Source organism: Manis pentadactyla, chromosome 6 (genome assembly GCF_030020395.1).
Source record: "Manis pentadactyla isolate mManPen7 chromosome 6, mManPen7.hap1, whole genome shotgun sequence".
In the NCBI taxonomy this organism is placed as follows: Eukaryota; Metazoa; Chordata; class Mammalia; order Pholidota; family Manidae; genus Manis; species Manis pentadactyla.
Window position 1 is genome coordinate 8,073,361 of NC_080024.1, and position 24,105 is coordinate 8,097,465.

A 24,105-nucleotide genomic window follows, 5' to 3' on the forward strand; every position below is an offset into this window, starting at 1 on the left:
ACTGAATTCAAAAGGGAAACAAGAACTATGAAAGGCAGGGCAGTATTGGTTTAAAGCTGACTTTGTTTCAGATCAAAAAGTGGGGCATCTGAAGCATAACTAATAACATAAGATGTTGTTAAAGGATATTCATCACCCACCACCCTCAAATTTGGTCAATCATAAAATTATTCCTACTTAAACATAAAATTTATAGCAAGTAATCAACTAGCTAATACAGAACATTATCTTGTGAGAAAGAATCATTTTCCTAAACACAGATGTCATAAAGGATAAATTTGCTGAGAAAATTTCAGGGACAAGTGCAGCTCTCTAATTCACCACAGTTTGATTTAACACATATCAGTGAGTGTCATTATAGGCTATTAGAATATAAAGGAATATAAATTGGTTATATCAATTCTGAAAGGAAATTTAGTTAATACATATAAAAAGTGTGCAATACTTTTGATCATGCAATTCCACATATCCTATAGATATACTTGTACAAGTACAAAGAATATACATATTTGAAGACTCTTATTCCAGTTTCCTTTGTAACAGTGACAAATGAGAAATAACCTTAAATGTCCATCTGGTAAGGATCTGGTAAGATAAATAAGGGTATATACATAAGGGGATTGCTCTGCAGCTTTGGAAAAAATGAGATCCAGACACATTGAAAGTTTTGAAGATTGTTAAGGTGATAACAGTAAGATGCAGAACAGCATGTGGAAAGTAATTCTATTTGTGGTATTAAAAAGTATTGATATATGAAGAAAAAACATTTGGAGGAATTTACAAATTGTGACTTCTGCAACATGGGGCTTAGAAGACCAGGAGAGAAAAAGGGCTTTTACTTTATATTCTTCTGTAATGCTAGATTTTACCATAATAAGTATTACTTTTAAGATATCTAATTTAAAACATAATAATATTCAGAACAAACCAAAGTAAAACACTAAGCAGCTCCTTTATATAAGCACAAATGCTGCTCAAAGGAGCAAAGAACCTACCTTTTCTTTTTCTTTTTCTTTTGGTACTTCCAGAGGGGCAGGATACGCAAATGTGGATGGTTTACAGTTTGATTTATATTGAACTTTCGGCATCTGAAGAAATGAAAGAATATTCCCCCTTTATTAAAATAATCAAAATCAAGATTTAAGTATTCTATGCTCTTAACAAGCATACAAATACAAAGGGATGCCAGAAGTTTCAGTCCAGGCTAAATATTCAATTATAGAGCTATTTAATTATATTATCATTCCTCCCTTAAAGTATCTCTCTTCTTTCACTGAATTAGTTTTGAGGTGCTTTATGGAATTACCTGCAGTTCCCTATACTTTCCTGAAGCTCTGAGCCTTTGAACAGGCATCCCTGACCATGCACCCTGTTTCCATGGGTTAAGCCCAATTCATGGTGTGAGCATGAGATCAACTCTTGTCTCCTCTGTAAAGTGTTACTGGTTATTAGCCTGAATATTTAACTTCCAAGTCCCTTTCTTGTATCACACTAACAGCCTATATGAGTTTGTATATAGTTTCTATACCATATTATCACTCCTTATAAGGGTGTACCAGGAGCCTGATGTAAAAGTCAGCTTCACATTACTTAATGACCAGGTTTAAAGTTCTCTAGTCTGAACTTCTCTCTATTTACACAACTGCATTAACAGAGAATGGTAATAAGCACGTAAATATTTACTAGGACAAGAAATCTTGTCGTTGCCATCCCACTTTCATTGTAAAGACTGGAAACAGAGATTCTAAAGTTGTGTGCCAGAGGAAAAGCTTCCTAAAGATTCTACAGGATGTTTAACCGCAATGTTAAAGGTTAGGGATTGGGAAGCCAAAAGATACTTGTTTTCAGAGATAAAACTGCTCCACATTTACAGATGTGAGTAGTTTAATACTGAAACAGTTAAAGGATAATCATTTGTACAGCTATACTGAAAAAAATCAACTAAATGAACTACTACAATATTCATCAGCCACTTTTTTGCCTAAAATTTTTCCACTGTGAATATTTAACAGAACATTTTAACAATAGTGATGACCACATATACAAGAGTTCTTTAAAGGTCAATGGGCCTGAGAGGATGAAACATGAGGTGAATAATCAGACTGAGAAAGACTGAGAAAGACTTAAGCACAAACCCCAGAAAGATGGGGTGATATTAGGGGATATATCACCTTAAGTCTCTTGACTTAAGTGACTAGTTTCTTTCTGTCAGATTCCCTGGCTTCTCCTCACTGAAGGTCTTGTTTTCTGCTACTTTCAACGGGACATCCTCCTATTTTATTTTTCCCTTTAGTAACAATCCTTCTTCCATCAAATACTCTAGCATCATGTAACTCTGAAGCATATTCCTGTCTCAAATCCTTACTACGATTTACTTTAGGTCCTTTTTTCCTTGCCCCAGTTATTCCAGTAGTTTAGCTTTTGGACTGACAGTTTACCAGAATATTGTTTCTAGAACACAAATGTCATTTATCTGTACAAAATCCTCCAACAACTCCCACAGACCTACAGTATCAAAATAAAATTCATCAGAGTGGTCTATATAAAGCCTTTTCACATTTTTACATTTTACCCCCTTTCTCACCATTCCCTCTCAATTGATTTATCTATATAGTTAGAAAGGAGACTTGATTTTCAAAACTTCTACTGATATAACACATTTCACTCAACAAGGTGATGATGTAGTTTGAAGGGGAAAAACTTTACTGATGAGATGCCAAGTCAAACTTCAAAATTCCATGAAAATCCTTTTGAGTGGGTGGTGAGTAGGATATGAAAAAGAAGATATACTATAAAAACTAGGTCTCACAAACATACCTTTAAGTCCTTGTTAAGGCCAATGACACAGGTAGGAGTATAAGCCAATGATAGGAAGTGTGAAAGAGGAAACCAAAACCAAAATTGGGTAAAGACAAGGACACCAACCACAGAAGGCATATGGGTGTGCCCAGTCCTGGACTGCAAGGAAATTGTGACATTATGGCCACCTGTAGAAAAAGAGAGAAACCATGAACATGTAGGGCAATAAAAAGATTTAAGTACCACTACAGGGAAACATTTGGTGATTATTTTAGGGGCACAGTTCAAAAAAACCTTCACAGAATTAGCTCGCCAGTAGAATCAGATATTAGTGAGCTAACTGGGTCTCCAAAGCTGGAAGCACTGTATTTTAACTGGACTCAGGTTAAATCTAGACCTTCTTTCTATGTTAAGTTTTCTATGCCAAAAACAGCCTGAAGGATGTAAAGATTATATGCTAAATTAAATATTAACCTATATTATATACTGGCTTTTCATGTACTAATAAACGTAAAATTTTAGGTGTATACATTGTATTTGCAAACAATAGCAAAGAGGCAAAAGTAGATATATTTGTTTAGTTTTACTCATGTCTGAATGTAGGCAGCTTCAACCTTACCAGCCTTGTGATCCTGGATAAATCACTTTATCTCTGGAAGTTTTTTTCCTATTGGCAAAATGAGGGATTGAACTTGAGCACTTAACTAGAACACTACCACTAACAAAATAAAAATTTTAATCTCAGTTTTTGGTCAAATTTCTTTTTTGAGGAAGCACAATGAATCAGAGCTAATTCTATTTAATTAAAAATTTTAGGCTGTTGAGGGAGTAAATGGCTTGGAATCTGGCCTATTCACCTACCTCTTGCCATACCCCCTAGACTATCCCTTGAGGAACCATAGAGAAACACAGTTTGAGAGGTAAGATCCAAGCATTAGGTAGACAGCTGGATCTTTACTGGGCCCTTGTAAGGCTGAACCAGTCAGGTAAATGAATTTGAAAAGCTGGACTGGAAGCAGTGGGGACTGAAGCAGACTGGGAAGTTCATGTTCCATTTAAAGAAAGGACATATTACTAGGAGTTCACGTCTAGGGTCACTAAGTAATTTTGTTTTTAAAAGTAGACTTTGGTCTGGGTTTTGTTGAAAACTTTGCAAATTTTCCTAGGTAGACAGACCAAAACATGTGTATTTGGCCCAGGAGCAGCTGTGTTGCAATCTATGGTCTATATGGTAACAGTGTTAGTGCGGGACCCAAAACTTTGAGATATAAATCTTTTAGTTAATATAATATAGCCTATAAAAATGGGGCTTATTTGTACCTATCACAATCCTATTTTGAATTCCAATTCTAGATTCCCATGGCTCAAATTCACTTTTCTTCATCTCAGTATCGCACAGATTCCTTCCTGTTTTTCCTGGGGTTAGGAAGTGAGTACTAACTTTACTAAAACAAAAAGCATTTTCATTTTTTATAGGAATCAGGGTTATACTGTTCAACAAATACTTAAACTTTTTTAATACTCCACTACAGATATTTCATTTAAGGTTTTATCTAGAAAAAAAATCAGGTATATTTTGATTTTATTTTTCCAACAGGGAAGAGTTGTATGCATTTATTGTCTGCTTGTACTCTTCCCTACTTCAACCCCCATCTCTGAATGCTTATTATATACTGAGAATTTTGAACAAAATACCAAAAAAAAAAAAAAAAATACCAAGGAGCCTCCAGTCTAAGGTAACTAGATAATTAGAATAAAGTATAAAGTAGTATGATCGATAAAAATCTGGGTACTGGTGGGAACATGCAGCTAAGCACGGCACCTAACCCAGGGTGAGGGGTGGGAGGGGCAGAAGATGGGGGAAAAGGCTTCCTAGTGAATGTGATATCTGACCTAAGTTTTGAAGTTTCTGAATTTTTTATTTCAGTGAAACCTATTTTCCCCAGACTTAGAAACTAAACTAGCCTTTTGTTCTAACAGTCTGAGATTTAATATAAAACAAGGGAGAGTTTATCCTATTGAAAGTGTTTACACAGTTTTACAAACTTCAGTCATAAACCTTCTTAATCTTTGGCTTTTCTCTCTAAAGGGACCAAATCACTGAGTGAATTCTCATGAACTTCAACTTCACTTATTCCTTTGAAGTTGCCCTCTCCAGATTTTCTTTATTTCCACTAACTTCTGCAAGACAGACTACAGGATTACAATTTTTATAATGTAGTTGCACCACAGTTTTGTAGGAGCATAGGATACTAACAAAGTGAAAAGGTGTAAGAGGAAAATTTTATGCTCATAATAATAAACATGCCAGTACAGAACTATGTACCAAATAACACTAAAATACCTAAGGCAAAAACCATTATAAATAAACAGAGAAATAGAAAGCAGCATCAGCAGTTTATTGGTCCATGACAAATCAAAAAGATACATAAAGAGAGATGGAAGGAAGACGGACTGCAAGGAAAAGGAAGGAGGGGAAAACAGAGAGAGGACTTCTAGTAAGGATGACAGAATAAAGCTTAAAACATAGAATTATCCTCTCCAATCTTAACAAATAGCTCCAATATGCTAAAAACCAGCAAAAAACTGTAGTAGTCAGTGAACAAGTAAAGAGTTGTAGTCTAAAACCACAAACACGAAAGAATGGCAGCTAAAGAAAAAACAAAAGTTTACGGAGTAGTAAATTGTTACGCTAAACCATATTTAAAAATAAATTACCAAAAGTGACCTATCTGCAAGGACTATATACTATATGATTCCAACTATGCAACATCCTGGAAAAGGGGAGCTATAGAGACAATAAGGTCAGTGGTTGCCAAGGGGTTGTGGGGAGGAAGGAATGAAATGCAGAACAAGGAGGATTTTTAGGGCAGTGAAACTATTCCATATGACAGTGTAACGGTGGATACATGTCATTATACATTTGTCAAAACACATACAGGTGAACCTCAGTATAAACAAGGGACTGATAAGATGTTCATCTAATAAGAGAACTACTATGAAAATCTTGAGATACTACCTTCACCTTTCAAGCTAGCAAAGATTAGTAAAAAAAGATTGTATTCCACATGGCTAGGGTTCAGTAAAGAAAAGAATCACATACTTCAAGAATGAATAGGTATGCTCATTTCCTTTTACCCTACTGAGATGTCATTAATAATGGTTAAGGAATATGTCAAATGAACCCCAAGTCCAAGGTACTAAAGCACACCATGCTACCTTGGGAGGGGAGCCTGTCTCGTGAAATAAACCATGGTGTAGTGAAGAATGTGTATTTGGGAAACAGATGGCAGTGTGCTATGCATTTATTAGGCAAATATTCATGCATCTTAGGATGATCTGGCTTCTAGAATTTGCTTTAAACCTGATTTTTTCCTCAAAAAATTTCCAATATCAACTTGCTTAAAACTGATATATTAAGAAAATTAAAGAAAAAAGTAACAGCCAGCACTCATTGAGTACTTACTTCACTAAGTGACAGGCATTATTCTAATTGCTTTACATGTAGTTTCAATCCTCCCAATCCTACAAGGTCTAGACTTTACAAGACTAGAAAGCAGACAGAGAGAGGAAAATAACTTCTTAAGGTTATAAAGCTGGCACTGGAAAGGGACTGTGATCCAAATTTGAAGAGTCAACATTCTTTTTACAACTTCACTAAATTATTTCTGTGAACTGTAGGTGCCACATTTTCTCCAGGAATAATTTGCTCCATACTCAATTTTTACTATGTCATACCAGTCAGAGCAGATAATTATTTCATTGGATTGAGTTTAAACAGAGAAATCTGGAAGACTCAAAAACATTTACCTGCATCTAGTATGCCCTGGGCCAGAATAGCGCCAAACTTGGCCATGACATCATCATGTTTATCATTAATGACTTTGGAATACAGCTGTCTGAACTGATTCACCTGAAGGAACAAGAAAAAGAATTATAGTTGAAATTTACTTTTTTGCTGTGTCATTTCAGAGCAGGCAACATACTGTTCAAATGGTAATGAAACATGAGTTCTGAATTTCACAACATTCAAAAGAGAGGAATATGGACCAGATTTGAAGATTTCCATGGTTGAAACCATGGCTATTATGACTTTTCTGGTGTGGGAGCACCAGTTCTGCTTTCAGTCCTCATTCCACGGTGGATGATTCAGACTTGAGGGAATGTGGAATGCAATTTCACACTGCACCACTGCTAGTAAGCAGGCTTAAACTGTTCAAGCAAACACCAAGCCTTTCATTGCACTGTGAATCACAGCGACTCTGCTTACTATCACCCTTACAGATTTTCTAACGGTCACAGTCCTTCAATTCTACCTTAAAGTAAACTACCCTTCACTGAAGCTGAGAGGTGTATTTTGGATTTGGTGTATTCACATATAAAGATTTTCATTATGCCTACACATTAATTTTTTGAGGAATGTCTTAAGAATTACTCTTATCAAAAGAACACTCCAAAAATAGAACATGTGCTGACTTGTTTCGGGTGAGATTACTGGTAATTCTTGTTTGCCTCTTAATTCTTCCCTGTATTTTCTAAAATTTGAATACATACTACTTTTTCATTAGAAAATAATATTTGTAAAATATATGCTCTTATGAGAATGTCTGCAATTCCTTTAAAACCGGGTGACAATAAGGGAACTATTTTATGCTTCCTCCACATCTTCCACTTCTGCTTCCCCGCAGTGCTTTGTCAGTGGTAGGCACCCAGGAAGAAGTCTGCTTATTCAAGAAGCACACAATCACGGAGCTCCCCAAAACTGCCAAAAGCAAGAAATACCAAAGGTGAGTTTCCTAACATAATGACTTTATCTGCTTTACATATTTTTTCAGAACCTCTTCTCCTCTTCATTTTGCCTGGGTCTGGGAGGCCACACTGTGTTGTAATACAGAACCCTATAACCCTGGCTTATGAACACCTCTGCTCTTTAAGCCATTTGGGTAGGTTACTTAGCTTTTATGAGTCTCAGTTTCTTCATCTCTACAGGGCTTGTAGCACCTACCACTATGGCTGTTGTAAAGATTATATGAGGTCATGTCTATGTAATATAACATGTAAAAGGCATTTTATAGTTCAATTAAGCATGGCTGTCTTACCATACCAGGGCAGAGTACTATACTAGTCCTCCCTGACTACTCTCTCTGCAACCTACATACAGCCAACAAAATGATATTCCTTAAACATGGCTCTAATATTTTATTCATAGGGAGCAAAAGAATGTGAAGGGACAAACAATGAACTAACTCTGTTACTACCCAGCATATGCCCATAAGAAAGCCACTTACTTTCTCTAACTGTACAATCCAGCATGATTAGGTCATCACAAAATTCCCTTCCAGCTTAAAAAATCCTAAGGTTTGATACTTTTACTCTGGTTCAACAGGTCAAATTCCTTTGATTCTGAACTTATTTTAGATGAACACTTACATTACCTTATATAGGATGGAAATTTTATGTTCTAAAGGTTTACGAACTATTTCATGAACTTACAAAAAGAAACACTGGACAAAGCACGGTATGTACGTTATAAGGAAGAATTTAAATATAAAAGGTACCCAAAATAATAGGAAAATATCAATGAAACTGAAAGATAGATTAAAAAAATGCAAATATATAATGGGCTTATCCAATTAAGTAGACTATTTAAAAAGCTAGTTGCTGTATATTATTAAAAAGTTTTTTTTCCTCACAATTTAATATTTAAGCAGCAGTAACTTAATTCTCATTATTAACATTCTTCATAAAGAATTATTATGTTAGTAGCTTAGGATAGTAGGTTAGTAGGTTAGGATACCGCTCTTATATGTCAGATAGCAAAATAAAGGATGGCGAGAAGGTAATAAAGCTCCTTGGAGTCATTTTTCTTGGTACTCATCACCTGGCCATGTCTCTTCCTTTCTGTTTTTTTCTGTTTTCCTGGACATAGAAATGTAGCTGCCTATCAGGGATCAGTTTTGGAGTTTTTTTTTTTCTCTTGCTATGACATTATACTTTCTCTTAAGACTTCAACTATAGGACTATAATTCCTTCCATGAAATCCTTGAGGCAAGATGAATTTTGGAATTCAGAATTTAGAAAGCTAACATGGTGTATATACTGTAAGTTATGACATACTCTCAGTGGAATGTGGGGGCAACATCCTATAATCAAACAAATTAATATTCTGAAGCAGCATAATGACTAAATATTTACACTATATAAGCTAAAGACTATAAATGAGTTCACAATAGGCCAGGTTCTGTGGCCAAATTAAACCTTAAAAACAAACAAACCTCTTCTAGTGTTCAGAGCTTTACAGGTTTTGAAATTGCAGATAAAGGGCTATGAACTTATATGATTTCTTTGTGGCTAGCTCCCAAATCTTTCTCAGTTTTGGCTTTTTTCGTAGGCTCTCATCGTATTTCCAGTTGATTTGCTTTCATCTCAAACTCAACATGCCTAAAATGAAGATCTTTATTCTTCTTTCAAGATATTCCTGTCAATGCTGTTATGATTTACCCATTATCAATATCTCAAATGATGTTTTCAGCTCCCTTGTCAATTTTATTAATATTACTTTGTTCATGGTGGTTGCTTGCAGCCCTTTCTTTACATTACCACTGACACCATTTGAGTCCAAGTCCCTATATTAAGGCAATAGTATGGTAACATAGATTAGTATTTACAAATGTGTTATGCCATAAAGTATCACCTAATATAAAATTTCATGCTTGTAAGTCCATCTTATAAGACCATACATTTCTCTACAGAAATATTCCTAGGTTACCATGATGGCTCACAAAAGCCGAATCTACTCAAACTGTAATTTATTTTAGAACACAAAAGCTTATCAGGGTTGGCCAAATACAATCCTACTTCCAAAAGGGTACGTATCAGTGGTGGAAGTCTTGCCTGTAGCAAGCCTTAGGCCAGATGATATTAGGCTAGGAAACAGCACCAGAGCCTATTCTTACACTGTAATATTCTAATCTGATTCCCTATATAATACTTATTATGTACATGTTCAAATAACTGCTAAAGGTGTATTTGATTTAACAAGAAAAACAATAGATCCTTCATAAAGAGTAGAATTGGGATCTTGAGAGAAAATAGCTCCAAAGACCTACAGAAGAACATTGTTATAGTTAAATTGTTCTGAACTTCTGGTCTAAGGGCTTTCTAAATTGTGTTTGTAATCACAGAAACACGTATATGGGGGTGTATGCATGTTTCTGGGTCTTTGTGAGAGTGAATAAGAAACTGACAGAACAAAAGCACCGTTGTACTGGACTTACTTAAACTAAGACCATAATGCATACAGCTAAGTGTTAAGACAGCAATCTATAAAAGGATGTGACATATATTGTGATCACATAAAAAACATTTCCTTTGGAAATTTCCATTGTGGATCTCATAAAATATCTCAGAAATGTCCCTTCTGGATTCTTTTTAGGAAGGGTTATAATCTTGATGAAATTAATACTTGATCTTTGATTTCAAGGCATTTCCACTTTACTGCTTGGACTGGTTTGCAACCTCGTGACTAGGACCCAGTATCCTTCAGAACTTACTTCTCTTCAAGCTTGTTAACAGCTTTTTCTTTTCCCCAAAATGTCACCTACCACCTCAAAAGAACATCAATGTTGTCTTGTTGGCAATTATCACATAAAAGAGAGATGATATAAGTTATAGTCCACAAATGTCTTTACCATGTGGCTTAGTAGCAGAAAACAAAGAAACAGAACTTAAACTTTAAGAATTCATAAGCTGATTATCAATTTCACTCTAAGGGATAATGTTTGCTGAAAGAACAATTTAGTTCTACAGCATCACACACACTTTTGCTTTTACAGTAAGTGGGGAACACATTTAACTTTCCCCACCAAGTTAAATTAATGGCAAAGGCTATCAGCCATAATTGCATTTCAACATTCTTAATCAAAACCCAAGATTCTGATATAACCTGAAGATGAAAGTGTGCCCCATAGATTCATATCAGTTAAGATCTGGTTTAACAATATTTCATGGAATGATTTAAAAAAATACTAATTATTTTAATTGCTATATATATATTTTTTTTCTAAATACGAAAAAGTTTTAATTATTTGTTAGAATAAATAGTTGAATGTTTTTTTCAAACTACAGAGACTACCTTACTCTACCCTCATTTCAAAGGACTCTGCCATTGTTGGTTGAGAGCTTATATTTGTAAAATCAGTGAAATCCTATAGCAAAGTATGGAAGGGGGTAAAATATTTGTCTTGCTCACAATAAAAATAACCTGAAAGCAGCATGTGAGGTATCCATATATATTATCATTCGGGGAGGTACATTCTCAAACATCCTTCTTTAATGACGTTACTAGGTTGGATAACTTCCTGCTGATAAAGGTCAGTAGATCAAAAGCAGAAATAAAAGATGCAAGAGCTACTCATATTAGAACTGCTATATATAAAAACAAAAGCCAAAAGGAAATGTGGTCTGTTTGAAAAGATGTTTACATTCTAGAAGATATAATATATTAAGTAATATGTTATTAAAACAGATGAGAAGTCTGGTTCTATCTTTGTAATATCCAATATTTGGAAGTCTTAAAAATTATTTTGCCAGAGAGAGCAGCACTGGATAAAGTAAACAAAAATGATAGCAACTGCTTAGAAACTGAAATCTATTAAACAAAGTTCCATAGAATGAGAATGAATAATCAATGAGTTCTGGAAATTTTTCTCTTTCCAACCCTCTCCCATCCATCTACTTGACTGAAAATAGGGTATCCTACATCTGCCTGAAGAGGCAGAAGACAGTTATGCCAATGCTGTTTTTTCCATTGTCAATTTTTCTGACTGCTGCTTATACAGGAGAATTAATGCCGTAACTTTAAGAAATAAAAGATCTTAAATTACTGTATAACATAGGCACACCTATTTAATACATCAAACATGATAATTTTTAGTACATGTAAATAAGATCCATGCATTTTCTGTTTCTCAATAAAATAAGAAGTTTTGGATGAGGTGCCAAGATTTATTAGGTATCAAACACTAATATGAGATCTGAGAGACGGAATTGAGGAAATTTGAAAATAGATGTCTCAACAGAGAGTAACTGCACTATTTGAGGTGAGGATTTAACAATATAAGAATAAGGGTAACTGTGAACCACTGTGTTGTATACTTGAAACCAATATAAGACTGTATATCAACTGTACTTCAATAAAAAAAAAAAAGATGTCTCAAAATCTGTTATGAAGTCATCCACATGGTATGTGAGGACTGGATTGTAGGAGGATGAGTGAAGAGGATTTCTATGGGGAAAGCTGGGCTGAGTCTTTCCCTCTCACTCCAAGACTAGAGATGGCTTCAGAGAGACCACCTGGAGAGTTTAATATGAGCAGTGGTCACTGTGCACTGACATCTCGCACCTAATGTGAGAGGCAGTAGCTACTGACTGAGGCACCAGGAGAGAGACAGACACACAGAGAGGGGCAGAGAGGGAGAGAGAGAAGGAGGGGCAGGCATTATATTCCTACCTGCAAAAAGAACAAAACATATGCGGACAGATGTGGATCAAGGGGGAAAGAAAGTCATCCTGGCACCATCTGAAACGCTGCCAAGGAAGAAATGATATTCTAACAGAGAACCTGGATGTACTCACTTCTCAACGGAGACTGTAATCACTAAATAAACTGATTGTAGACTTTTTATTACCTCAGAATGATGGGTCAAAAAAGTCATGGACCACCTGAGTTTGCATCCTCCATCAGAGGAACAAGTTACGCACTGAATACATTTTAAAGGGAGAGTAGGAGGCAAAAATTAAAGTTAACTTTTATTATTTCATCAACCCATGAATTCTAATGTTTCAGGTATGGCTATATAGTTGAATTAACAAAGTGGCCTTAAATCTGCAAAAAATGCAATTAAAGAGTATTATACATTTAAGGTTTTTCCATTCTCCTACCTCTTTGCTTCCTGTGAGTTTAGTGTTCACTGTATTTGAGGTAAAAGTGTCCTCAGAAGAAGACAAGTTACTAAAGAAAAAACCCGGCTCCTTTCTAGAATATTTTTTTGTTTGCTCACCTTTGGACAAGTGATTTCAGTCTGCTGGATCATGATGAGAGCTGAAGCGATGAGAGCTCCTTGCCTCACATAGTTCACAGGGTCATTTGTCATTGGTTCCAGCAAATTAATTGCTTCCTGAAAGCATTAAAAAACCCCACAAATTTTGAAAGTTGATATAGCTGGATTTTCAAATTAGTTACTGTCATTCTTAGCCTATATTTTCATCTAACATTATAATAAGTTAATTTAAGACTTGGATGTAATAGTTCAAAATTTAGCATGCTATAAGTTTCAATATAATGGATAGCAAGTAAAAAGGAAGCTTATAGAACAGGAGTGCTCTTGTCTTAAGGTCAAAGAGATCAAAAAGAAAGTAAGAGAAACTGGGATGTCTGATAAACATCAATTATTTTCCAGGCCCAGTGGTAGGTATTTTACATTTTTTATCCTATATAATCCTCTTAATCCAAAAAAACACAACCCAAAAAACCCAAAGCCACCCCTGCCCCCCCAAAAACAAAACCCAACAATACAGAACAATCTTTATGAACAAAGAAATAGGAAGGGGAAGTAATTTTCCCCAAGTTCCATAAGTAGTAAACTCAGGCCAGTCTGATTCTGAAACCTGTATCAAGTATCCAACTTCCTTTAAATGGGTATGGTAAAGTCTTAGATGATTTTACAAGACCTATTTAAAAATTAAATTGAAACAAACAAAAAAAAACAAAGGGAAACAAAACTCCCAAAACAAAAGGGAAGATAATACTTGCTATAGAATGGCAAAACAAATTAAAGCAACTAGGACTAGAATTGATGTCATGGTTACACTTCACAAGGCCATATGTGATGGGATTTTCCAAAATGTTTACCAGGATTTCCCCAATATCGTATTCTTCAGAATATCAGTTCTATGAAAAAAGGATTCCTTGGTTAAATAAATTCGGGAGCTCTTACATTCCTCTTGCAGATTCAAAATGTATGTAGCTTATTAAAGGCTCTAGGAATCAAAAGCTCCAGGAAGCCTTATTAAAGAAATTATTCCAACTTTATCCCAGCATTTGTCCACTGTATTTGACCAAACACTCTTTTGCCCCATACAACTTGTACTAATACCCTGTAGGACTTTTGTTAAGTGCCACTTTATAACACCCCCTTATAAGGTCATTAGGTCGGTATAAATCTGGAGGAACAGAACAATGGGCTTGTAAGATTATCAGATTTATTTCTTAATACAGTATGTCATTTCTCAAATATCCTGTTTCAAGGCAAAAGGAAGAATAAATTGAATCCTTTTGTTGGGAAAATGACTTTAGATTTCTTTACTTGTGGATTCACTGATTTATTTTTAACATCTGAGCTATTCACAGATTTTCTTTCTCCCCATTTCACTGAAAAAAATGTAGTGACATGTGTGACACTGTACAACAAAGTTTTTCAAACATTATTCACATATTGACAATACTGTTTATGAAGTAGTCCTAGTAAAAGTATAACCAATTTTCCAACTTATAAAAGGTTTTTAAGAAACAAAAATAATTAAAGCACTAAACCTCAGCTGGATAGGTATTGATACATAGACCATGCAAACTACCTAGAAATAAAACAGACTTGTTTAGTATGGGTAGTAAGACTTTTTAATTAAATTAACTTGTCAGAAGCTGTGTCTCAAAGAACATTTTCTCCTAGATATCATATTAAGTTCAGAATAATCTGGAAAGAAAAAAAATCTAATTTGCATTTAGCTTATGAGGCCTGATACAAACGCCTACCAAAGACCTGATGGGGAAAATATTTAATAAAACATCCAACTATATTTTCCCCTTGTTTATAGAACAGATACATCCAGGAAAAAAATGAAGGGCAATTTCTATAAAATACATTTTATATACCCAATGATATTTCTAATAAAACTGAAGATAGATTCTCACATAAGAAATTCTTCCCTAAGAGAAATGAAAACATTTTAAAAACAAAACTCTTGTGAGGGTAGAAACCATGTCCAAAGTGTTTATCATATCTTTAAATGGTCTTCCCTCTATCAATTCATTTGAAAAGTATTTACTGAAAATTTACTATGCACCAGGTCTGACTTCAGACTTAGCAATGAACATTCCGTTCTCAGGCACTTTGTATTTCAGCATAGAGGAGACAGACGTTAAATAAATAGATGTAAAATATGTAATGTAGTGATGCTATGAAGAAAAATAAAGCAGGGTATGGAGAATGAATAACAGTATTGGGAGGGGATATCTCCCTATAAACTTTCTTGTCACATGCAGCGAAAATGCCTATTTTAATTCCTAGATTCAATAATGTTTTATTTGACTAGAAAAATGTATTTGTATCTGATCTAATACCCTTGGAGAAAAAGCCAAGCAAATTAAAAGTTAATTCCTAGAATCAATCAACAGATAAATAACTGTGCTTTACTTTAGACAAGAGATGATAAAAAAGTGACTCCTCTCTGATGTAAAGACCCTGGGCACATAACCTGCATATGATCTCGTTCTTTATGTTCCCATTCTTGTTATGCCCTCTCTGTCTCCCGCACACACACCTGTTTTGGTTAAAAGAAAAGTTCACCTTTAGGGGAGGTGGCCAAGGTGAGTGAGTGTGTGCTATGGAAGGCAAATTTATGATTATGTCATTGCTGTGAATCAAGAATATTTGCTCTTTAAGCAGTAATGTACTTCTTTATGAAACTCATGATGAATTATGTGACTAGAAAAGTTTATTTGTATCCAATTTAATACCCTTAGAGAATTTTTAAATCATCAACTTGTCTACCTGACTCTCTGTCACTTTAAAAATAACTGGTTACCTATTATGTTTGTGAGGAAAAAACAGGCAAATAGCAGTTATGTGATTTGCTTAAAATGGAAAAAAAAAAAAAGAATCAAACTGAATTGATTTTGGTGGCTTCAGACAACCTTTATTTCCACAACAGTAATTAAACAAACTAAACATGTGACATAGCCATGTAAAATGACCAGAGTAATTCTTTAAAGAAAAAAATATTCTATCACCTTTTTTTAAAGAAATTAATGTGTTCAAAAAGAAATTCAACAGCATTGTTTCCAATATAGACATACATGTAACTTTTTTTTGTTGGTGATTTGTTTTAAAAAGGCTTTGAGCAATTCAGCATAGTAAAGTAGGGAAGTTCTAGGAAACTTTGTGAGACAAGTTGAGTCTTGCAGATCACAGAACACTTGTATTTTTACAGCTGTTACATGAACTTTTCTGCAAGGGAAACCAGTCTGGCGCCAGGAAAGAACTGACCCCATTGATTTGGGCTTTACCTTGTTTCCTGTACCGGCACAGCAGATGCCCAGGGCCATGGCAGCTCCGTAGCGCACATGTGGGTTGTAACTCTCCGACAACAACGACACAACACTGGGGCACTGTTCAGGGGTCCTGACCAGAAATAGAGAAAGTGAAGGCAGTGTTACAGGTAACATATTTTAAATCAAGAGGAAAGAATTTAACTAATTTTTAAAACGTTCTAGGAAACACAGTTCTATTTAACACAGAAGTTGCAAAACTAAAAATCTCCCACAGAATACTAATTATTGATATTAGAAAGCCATTTTCAACATTCAGAGAGTAAGTGCAGAGAAAGAGAAAAGTTATGGTAATTCCTCAACCACACAATTCTGCATTATAGCCTCTTACCTAGTGGGGGATAACCATAACGGTGTGAGGGGCACACAGCTCTACACTCTACACTCTCCATTCTTACACTTCTGCTTACTCTGTGTTTTCTTTCCAAAGACAAGAATCATTTATAATGAGACCCCAGGATATTTTCAAGGCTGCATGAGATTTAAATCTCCCAGAATTACTCTGTTTGAATAGTAAACTGGTAAATAAGCCTTGGTAATAAGGAAATACAATTTTTTGTGTGGGTTGGTAAGAATAGGGAAATTGTTTTTCATCCATTTCATATTTGCAGCAAAGAAAAAACAAGACAGCCTTGACGAATGAAGTACCTGACCTCATCTTTAAAAGACCATCTTGTTAAAGTGGTTCCCCTTGAGGGGCAGTAGGATGAGGGTAGTAACTACAAGAGAGTGTTAAGGGGAGTTTTTGGAAGGCTGGTAATGATCTTGGCAGCACAGCTGTGCTCAGTTGTGAAAATTCATCAAGTTGCAGGCTAATGATTATGTGCATTTTCTGGATGTATATTAATTACATTTCAATTAAAATAAAAAAACACTATCCATATATTACATTTCAATGGTTTTTTTAAAAAGACTATCTTGTGAATGAAGGCAGAAAAAAATATTCTATCATCTTTTTTTTAAAGAAATCAATGTTTTCAAAAAGAAATTCAGACCAATTCAAATCAATAATTCTATGACGGAATTGTCCTCTAGCCTCAAACTCCAGTGAAGTATAGCCAACTTAATGACCACTGTCTATAAAAGTGGAGTTTTGTTATAAGGGAAGATTGGATTATTTCCTCTTATAACAGATGCAATCACTCCTTTTCAAAAATGTTCTCAGTGTGACTAAGCTATTTAGTATGAGTAATTTGAAAATAATACTGATGGCAACAATACACCAGTTTGGTGTTGTGAAAAAAGTGACAAACTAGGAAACAGAAGATCTGGGTTCTAGTCTTAGTTTTGCTAATTTCTTACCACTTGATATTGGGCAGGTCACATTTGTTTTCTGTAGAGATAACTTGACATTCTAATGACAGGAATAATAAAAGAAACAAATGGGAAAGTAACTAAAAATACAGTAATAAATATGGCTTTCAGTTAATACATACTGAGGTAAATAACATAAGTTAATAAGAAGCCATAAAATAAAAAACCCATGTTTCTGGTTTCTGCTCTGTATCTAAATAATTGGGATCATTTAGGTTCAATTAATCAAACACTCTAGAGTCCTTTCCCCATCTGAAAAAAGAAGGAATGGACTAGAAATTCCATAAGATCTGTAAAATAAGTTTACAATTCTATGGCTTTTAGAAATCAACCAATCATCAAAGGATTTACTTACTTACTTATTTATTTATTGTAAGGTATCACTGATACACAATCTTATGAAGGTTCTTATGAAGGTTTCACACGAGCAACACTGTGGTTACTACATTCACCCATATTATCGAGTCCCCCCCAACCCCACCCCATTGCAGTCACTGTCCATCAGCATAGTAAGATGCTATAGAATCACTACTTGTCTTCTCTGTGCTATATTGCCTTCCCCATGACCTGCCTACATTAAATGTATTAATCACAATGTCCTTTAATCCCTTTCTCCCTCCCTACCCACCCTCCCCCTCCCCTACCCCCTTCCCTAGTGTCTGTGAGTCCACTGCTGTTTTGTTCCTTTTGTTTTGCTTTGTTATTATACTCCACAAATGAGTGAAAGTATTTGTTACTTGTCTTTCTCTGCCTGGCTTATTTCACTGAACATAATACCCTCTAGCTTCATCCATGTTGCAAATGGTAGGATTTGTGTTTTTTTTATGGCTGAATAGTATTTCAATGTGTCTATGTACCACACCTTTATCCACTCATCTACTGATGGACACTTAGGCTGCTTCCATATCTTGGTTATTGTAAATAGTGCTGTAATAAACAGGGGTGCATATGTCTTTTTGAATCTGGGATCTTGTTTTCTTTGGGTAAATTCCTAGGAGTGGAATTCCTGGGTCAAATGGTATTCCTATTTTGAGTTTTTTGAGGAACCTCCATATTGCTCTCCACAATGGTTGAACTAATTTACGTTCCTACCAAAGTGTAGGAGGGTTTCCTGTTCTCCGCATCCTTGCCAGTGTTTGTTGTTCCTTGCCTTTTGGATGTTGGCCATCCTAACTGGTGTGAGGTGATCTAATCATAAAAGGTTTTAAATTGGTGTTCATTATTATAAGATATTATTACCTCATTAAGAAATACTCTTATGAAATAAAAATAAAATTTAAAGTGATTATTATTTACACCAAAGAGGTTGAAATTGTTCCACAGCTTGTAGTTGATAGCATCATCATTTACCTTTTATTTTTCATTCCTGTTAGGCTAAGAACTTAAAGCTCTGTCCATAATTTGACACCCAAATCCTTTAACAAACTAAAGCATTTTGGTCACCTGATTACAAATAAAACTACTTAAAACTGAATAGGTCTCAAGGGCCAAGGGCTGAGACTATGTCTTCTATTATTTTTTATTGCCCATAAATTATTAGCACAATACTAGATATTAAAGATAAAATAATTTTTACTACTTAGTGAAAGACAAAGGGAGCAAAACTAAGTTTTTATTCTGAACCAACAAGTATTTTCTACTAGGTTTGACTCCTATTGGTTAACCAGAGGGAAAACTATCAAGCCCTTCCCTATTCTTGCCCCTCAAGTTTATAACTCAGCTAGATGATCAAAAAAGGGAGAGTTAACAAGTACCTGTGACTGTTATTTCATACAGGCTGAGTGTTTTTAAAATTTTATGTGCTTTGAAGTTCCCAGCAGAGACCACAGAGGGCTAGGGAAGGCCTGCTTTAAAAAGTGAAACACACACTGAAGTAACTAAGTTCTCATTTGCTGTTTTAATAAAATTTGTTGGTTTGTGGCTAATAGTCATCTTGCTATGTATGTTACTATTTGTACAAACCTTCCACAGAGCAGTAATTGTGCAAGGGCATCGCACACATCATTGCCATATCATCCAATAAACTGCACATATGAATTCCTTGCTTTCAATATACTGGCTATTAACTACTGATTTTGTGCATCCTCAACATTAAATCATATTAATAAATCAAGGTGCTTTCAAGCATATGGCATCTTTTTTCTAATCTATCTTCACTAGAAGAGGAAAAATACAGCAATGTATATATAGGCGGAAACACTGTTATAAGCACATGGGGTCCCATCACAGTGGGAATTTGGTGAGGCCATAAACCTCAGGGTACTCCCTTGGCAGAATTATGAACTTATAATTCTCTTTAATTAATTAATTGCCACAGGATTAACATAATGACACAGTAATTTATAATACACCCCTTTCTTTTACGTCCTACCGACACATCAAAAACCTGAGCAGCATCCTGAATTTCAAAGTGCCTACTGAATGTCTTGAGCTAAATATACCACAAACACCTCAATTAACATACAGAATTTCATAGGAAGAGGCAACCCTCCCTAACCTGCTTCTCTTCCCACCAGGACCAATTCATCTTGCACGCCCAGGAACCTCACTTTTTTCATCATTCTATTCCCTCACTCACCACATCTTATCTGCCACTAAGTCAAGTGAAACCCTTAAATTTTATTGTTTCCATTGCATGTTTCAGGCTCCAATCATCTCTCACTGGAAATAATAGTGATTCCTTAAATGTTCTCTCTGCCTCCTTTCTCTCTGTTTTCAGTTTGCTGTGGTAGAGAGAACATGGGCTTGGAATCAGAAAGACCTGGATTCCAATTCTAGTGCAGCTATTTGTTAACAGAGAGGCAATCACTAAATTTCTCTGAAACTTAATTGTTTCATCCACAAAATGGTATCTACTCCATCTTACACTGGGGAGAGCTGGTTTCATGATAGAACAGACTACTATAGCATAATCCCTGAAATCTGGATGCATAACTAAAACTGCCTTTGGATCAGAACCAGGAATTTGGTCACTACTGCTGCATTATGGGCTCTTATTTTTAAAAAAGGTAAGGTAACTCATGCCCAAAAGTTCATTCAAAACAAAATAAAACAAGCTGGATATTAACCCTAGAAAGCTGGTTAATATTCAGGGATCTGACCTCCAGATCTCCTCATCAACTTTTAGGGAACTAATGCTACACAGAACACTTAACTGCTGCTTGGCTGTAGCAAGGGAAGGATATTCTAGGGAAAACTGACTCATAGCAAAGAGCTTATCCTAAATGTATTTTAAAACTTCACTTATTTTATGATCCCCACTTGTTAAAAAAGTATTACACTTAGAATAGGGCATTAACAATTTCATGAGGTTTAGAAAAAATTTCACTGGGGAACAAATATGCTGGGAGCCTAATGTAAAGCTTTACCTAGTTGATTACCATAAAGACTGAAAAAGGCTGTGAGGGCTATAAACTCAAAAGCACATAAAAAATTCTTGTAAGTTTCTCAGTCTAATAACAATTCCAACTCTGATACATTCTTCAGAAAGTGTTAAGACAAGAAACGACAAATTCCTTAATAAATTAGCTTAGACATTCAATCTTTTCAAGGGCACAATAAAACCATAATATTCTATGTTTACTTCAATTTTTCAGCAGGCAGCTCTAAAAGGATGAAAGAATCTTTCTAAGCAATGATTAGAATGCAAACATTCACTGAAGGCAAAGTTTTTGCACATTAATCTTTATCCAAACATATACATATATACAATATGTATATATGTGTATAATTCTGAAAAGTAACAGTTAATAAATGAAATAAAATTGTATCATCACCATTCTGCAGCTTGAAATGAATTAATGGACCCCCAGCATAATTATCAGTGTCTACTAGCATCATGAAAAGAGAAACTAGACCTATGTGTACTGCAAGCCCTACCCCTCCAAAAACAAAAAAAAAAGAGAAAGAGAAGCGAGAAAAAGCGAACCTGAATGCTCAATGCGACTAAGCCTCTAGATCCAACCATCAATTTACAGGAAATATAGAAGACCAAAAAACACATATTGTTACACATAGGGATGCAATCAGCAAAATCCATGCTGTGGAAACTTGACAGTAATAATGGACTGATTTCTTCAATAAATATACTTTAAGGAAGAAAAAAAAAAAGAGTCAAGGCAAGGCAAGAGATATATTACAAATTAAAAGAAACTACACCAAATCTTTTGTAACAGTCCATTAGACTTTCTTTCAATTATTTTAGATAATTCTGACACTCCCTAAATCTTAGCTTTTCTATATAAACATTTATATCTTAGATAACATCACAAAATAATTCCTATAGTTTGTTATATTTACCCTTGGATCAGCATTTACAACAAAGTATTTAAATAACTAATCCTATCAGCAATAAAAGCTCATCTCTATGTGTCCAAGAACATATTTAGAAAAATAAATGTCTAGAAATGGCCAAGTCACAGGATAACATGAGTTTTGTTTTACTGAGTGGGGGAAGGTATAATGCAAGGAACTCAATACTTGGGAAACAATTTTACTAGCATAGAACGTGTTACCTGTGACTTAGCTTTTTCACATATTTGTATTTTGATACGTTGAATGTAAAAGTATATTTACTGAGACAATTACAAATTTGCTGGTTGTATTTGTTTTTAACAATGCTGTGAGTGTTCTGGCAACCTTCCTTGGTCTCCTTTATTTTTTGGTTAGTTTATAAAATTAAAACAGTGTTGTGCTCATCTGGGGATGCTCCCTTTCCCCAAATAAGGTGGACATAGAGGTTAAAAAAAGTGTGGGGAGATTTTTTTTGAACTTTGCTTTCACCACAGTATAAAACAGAGGCATGAAATATTCATTATCAGGAAAATAACTAAGAAAGAAGAAAACAGTTTTGTTTCCCAAACATGCTTTTGTCCAATGAAACTATATTCTAAGCTACTGCTATTTGTACTTTACTTTTATCAGTTTAGTACTTACTGAGAATCTGTCTACTATATGTAAAGTACCATGAGGAAAACAAAAACAAAACCACACAAATCTTGCCCTTAACCTTATAAATTTAGTACTACTTTTAATACATATATATCTTTTACCACCTTACTGGACTTTAGGAAACTAAAAAATTAGTATAGTTTAGAGAAGCTTTTGATATATGTCCAAACAGATTAACAGATTCTTTCAGGTGCTGCCAAAATAGGGCAAAAATATCTCAAAGAGGTGGGAAGAAGGATTTATAAGATATATACAAAGAAACTGCTACTTCAAATGTTTTTTCAATAATAAACATGGCTCTTAAAAATTTCAGACTGCATTCCTGGGCCTAGAGAAATCTGCAACATTCAAAACGTTACAGCATTATTAGGACACCATACTCACTTTTAAATCAGCAAACCAAGAAAAGTCTTGCAGTATGAGTGGGCTGTCATCAACTTGTAGATTATTACAGACTTGACAAGGATTTTCTTGATTTTATAAAAGTGAACATAAATTACTTTTTTTCTCATAAAGTTTAACTCATTTCTGATATTTAAGTGTCCTGATGAAGAAAGTCCACTTCTAATAGCTGACGACAGTGATTATTGAAGAATTCTAGAGTTGAGCAAATTTACACCAAAGATATTTGGGTCCTTTATGATCATGAACTCTAACCCCAGGTATAATGATTCTTTTGATTAAGGACATCATCATCATTTCAGGACATCAAGCTGTGCTACAGAGTTTCACTGACATTTAAAAAAATATCTCATTCTTTTGTTCTTGACAAAAGCATGTACAGTATGAGCAGCTCTCTGGCAGTAACAACCTGGCAAAAACTGTCAGAATCAACCTTACGGAACTATGTAATATAGTCAAAAACTTCCAACAACCAGGGGGACAGCTTAAGGAAGCATGCTGCTTGTTTTAAGAGATCTCTGTGACGTTTAAACTGCCCACCTAACACCTCTACTCCCCAGACTGGCGGGTGACAGGGGAGATGGTAGCAAAGGTGCTAGCCTGTATTCCTGGTGCAGGCTGCTAATGAGAGGTAGCAATACGGGCCTTACTTCCACAGAATTATGTTTCTACCTGTGTGGAGGCTCCCTGAAGGACCAGTACAAAAGCTTGCCTTTGTTTCACCCAACTCAGAGTGCTCCCAGAACTAGAGTAACTTTCCAGGTGACATTTGTGAGACACATTTAAAGGCAAGAAGAACTAGCCGTAGCACCCTGGGGCTCGGGGTAATAAGTCAGTCAGGTGACAGACAGACTGAAAAGTCTGAAAAGGAACAGGCTGGGAAAAGAGATATGTGGGGTATTAATAAGGGCTTTTAAAAGCTCCTGTTTCTACCAGGGGAAATGAGAAGACCACATGCATGCTCATGGTTGGATGCCTGCTCAGGAAAGGCCTGAGAAGACCCTCAACTTTCACCTCAAGCTCTGCATAAGCAGGAAGTGAAGGCTAAGGCAGTAGACGACCTGGCTAAGCCTTGAAGAAGTGCCCCAACACAAAGCCAATTTGAAAGAGGAGGAGAATAATTTTTTCTTTTCAAATTTTTTTTTTCTTTTCTTGGTTCTAGGTATTTAAGGAAACTGTCAAAACACCAGCTGAAAACTAAGCTAAGAAAACACAGACTTCAGTGGCCATACATAGAATACAGACTTCATAAA

General features: G+C 35.2%; 1 protein-coding gene across 1 annotated transcript in view; it reads right to left on the reverse strand.

Annotated features, from left to right (window-relative positions):
• The window catches only part of PSMD1 (proteasome 26S subunit, non-ATPase 1), an 89,062-nt gene that overhangs the window by 12,704 nt on the left and 52,253 nt on the right, over positions 1-24,105 (reverse strand). Inside the window, exons 17-21 of the mRNA XM_036912403.2 lie at positions 16,145-16,259; positions 12,861-12,977; positions 6,610-6,712; positions 2,818-2,987; positions 996-1,088 (exon numbers count right to left, since the gene is read on the reverse strand). Of these exons, the coding sequence (XP_036768298.1) occupies positions 996-1,088; positions 2,818-2,987; positions 6,610-6,712; positions 12,861-12,977; positions 16,145-16,259 (598 nt within the window). The remainder of the gene's footprint in view (positions 1-995; positions 1,089-2,817; positions 2,988-6,609; positions 6,713-12,860; positions 12,978-16,144; positions 16,260-24,105) is intronic.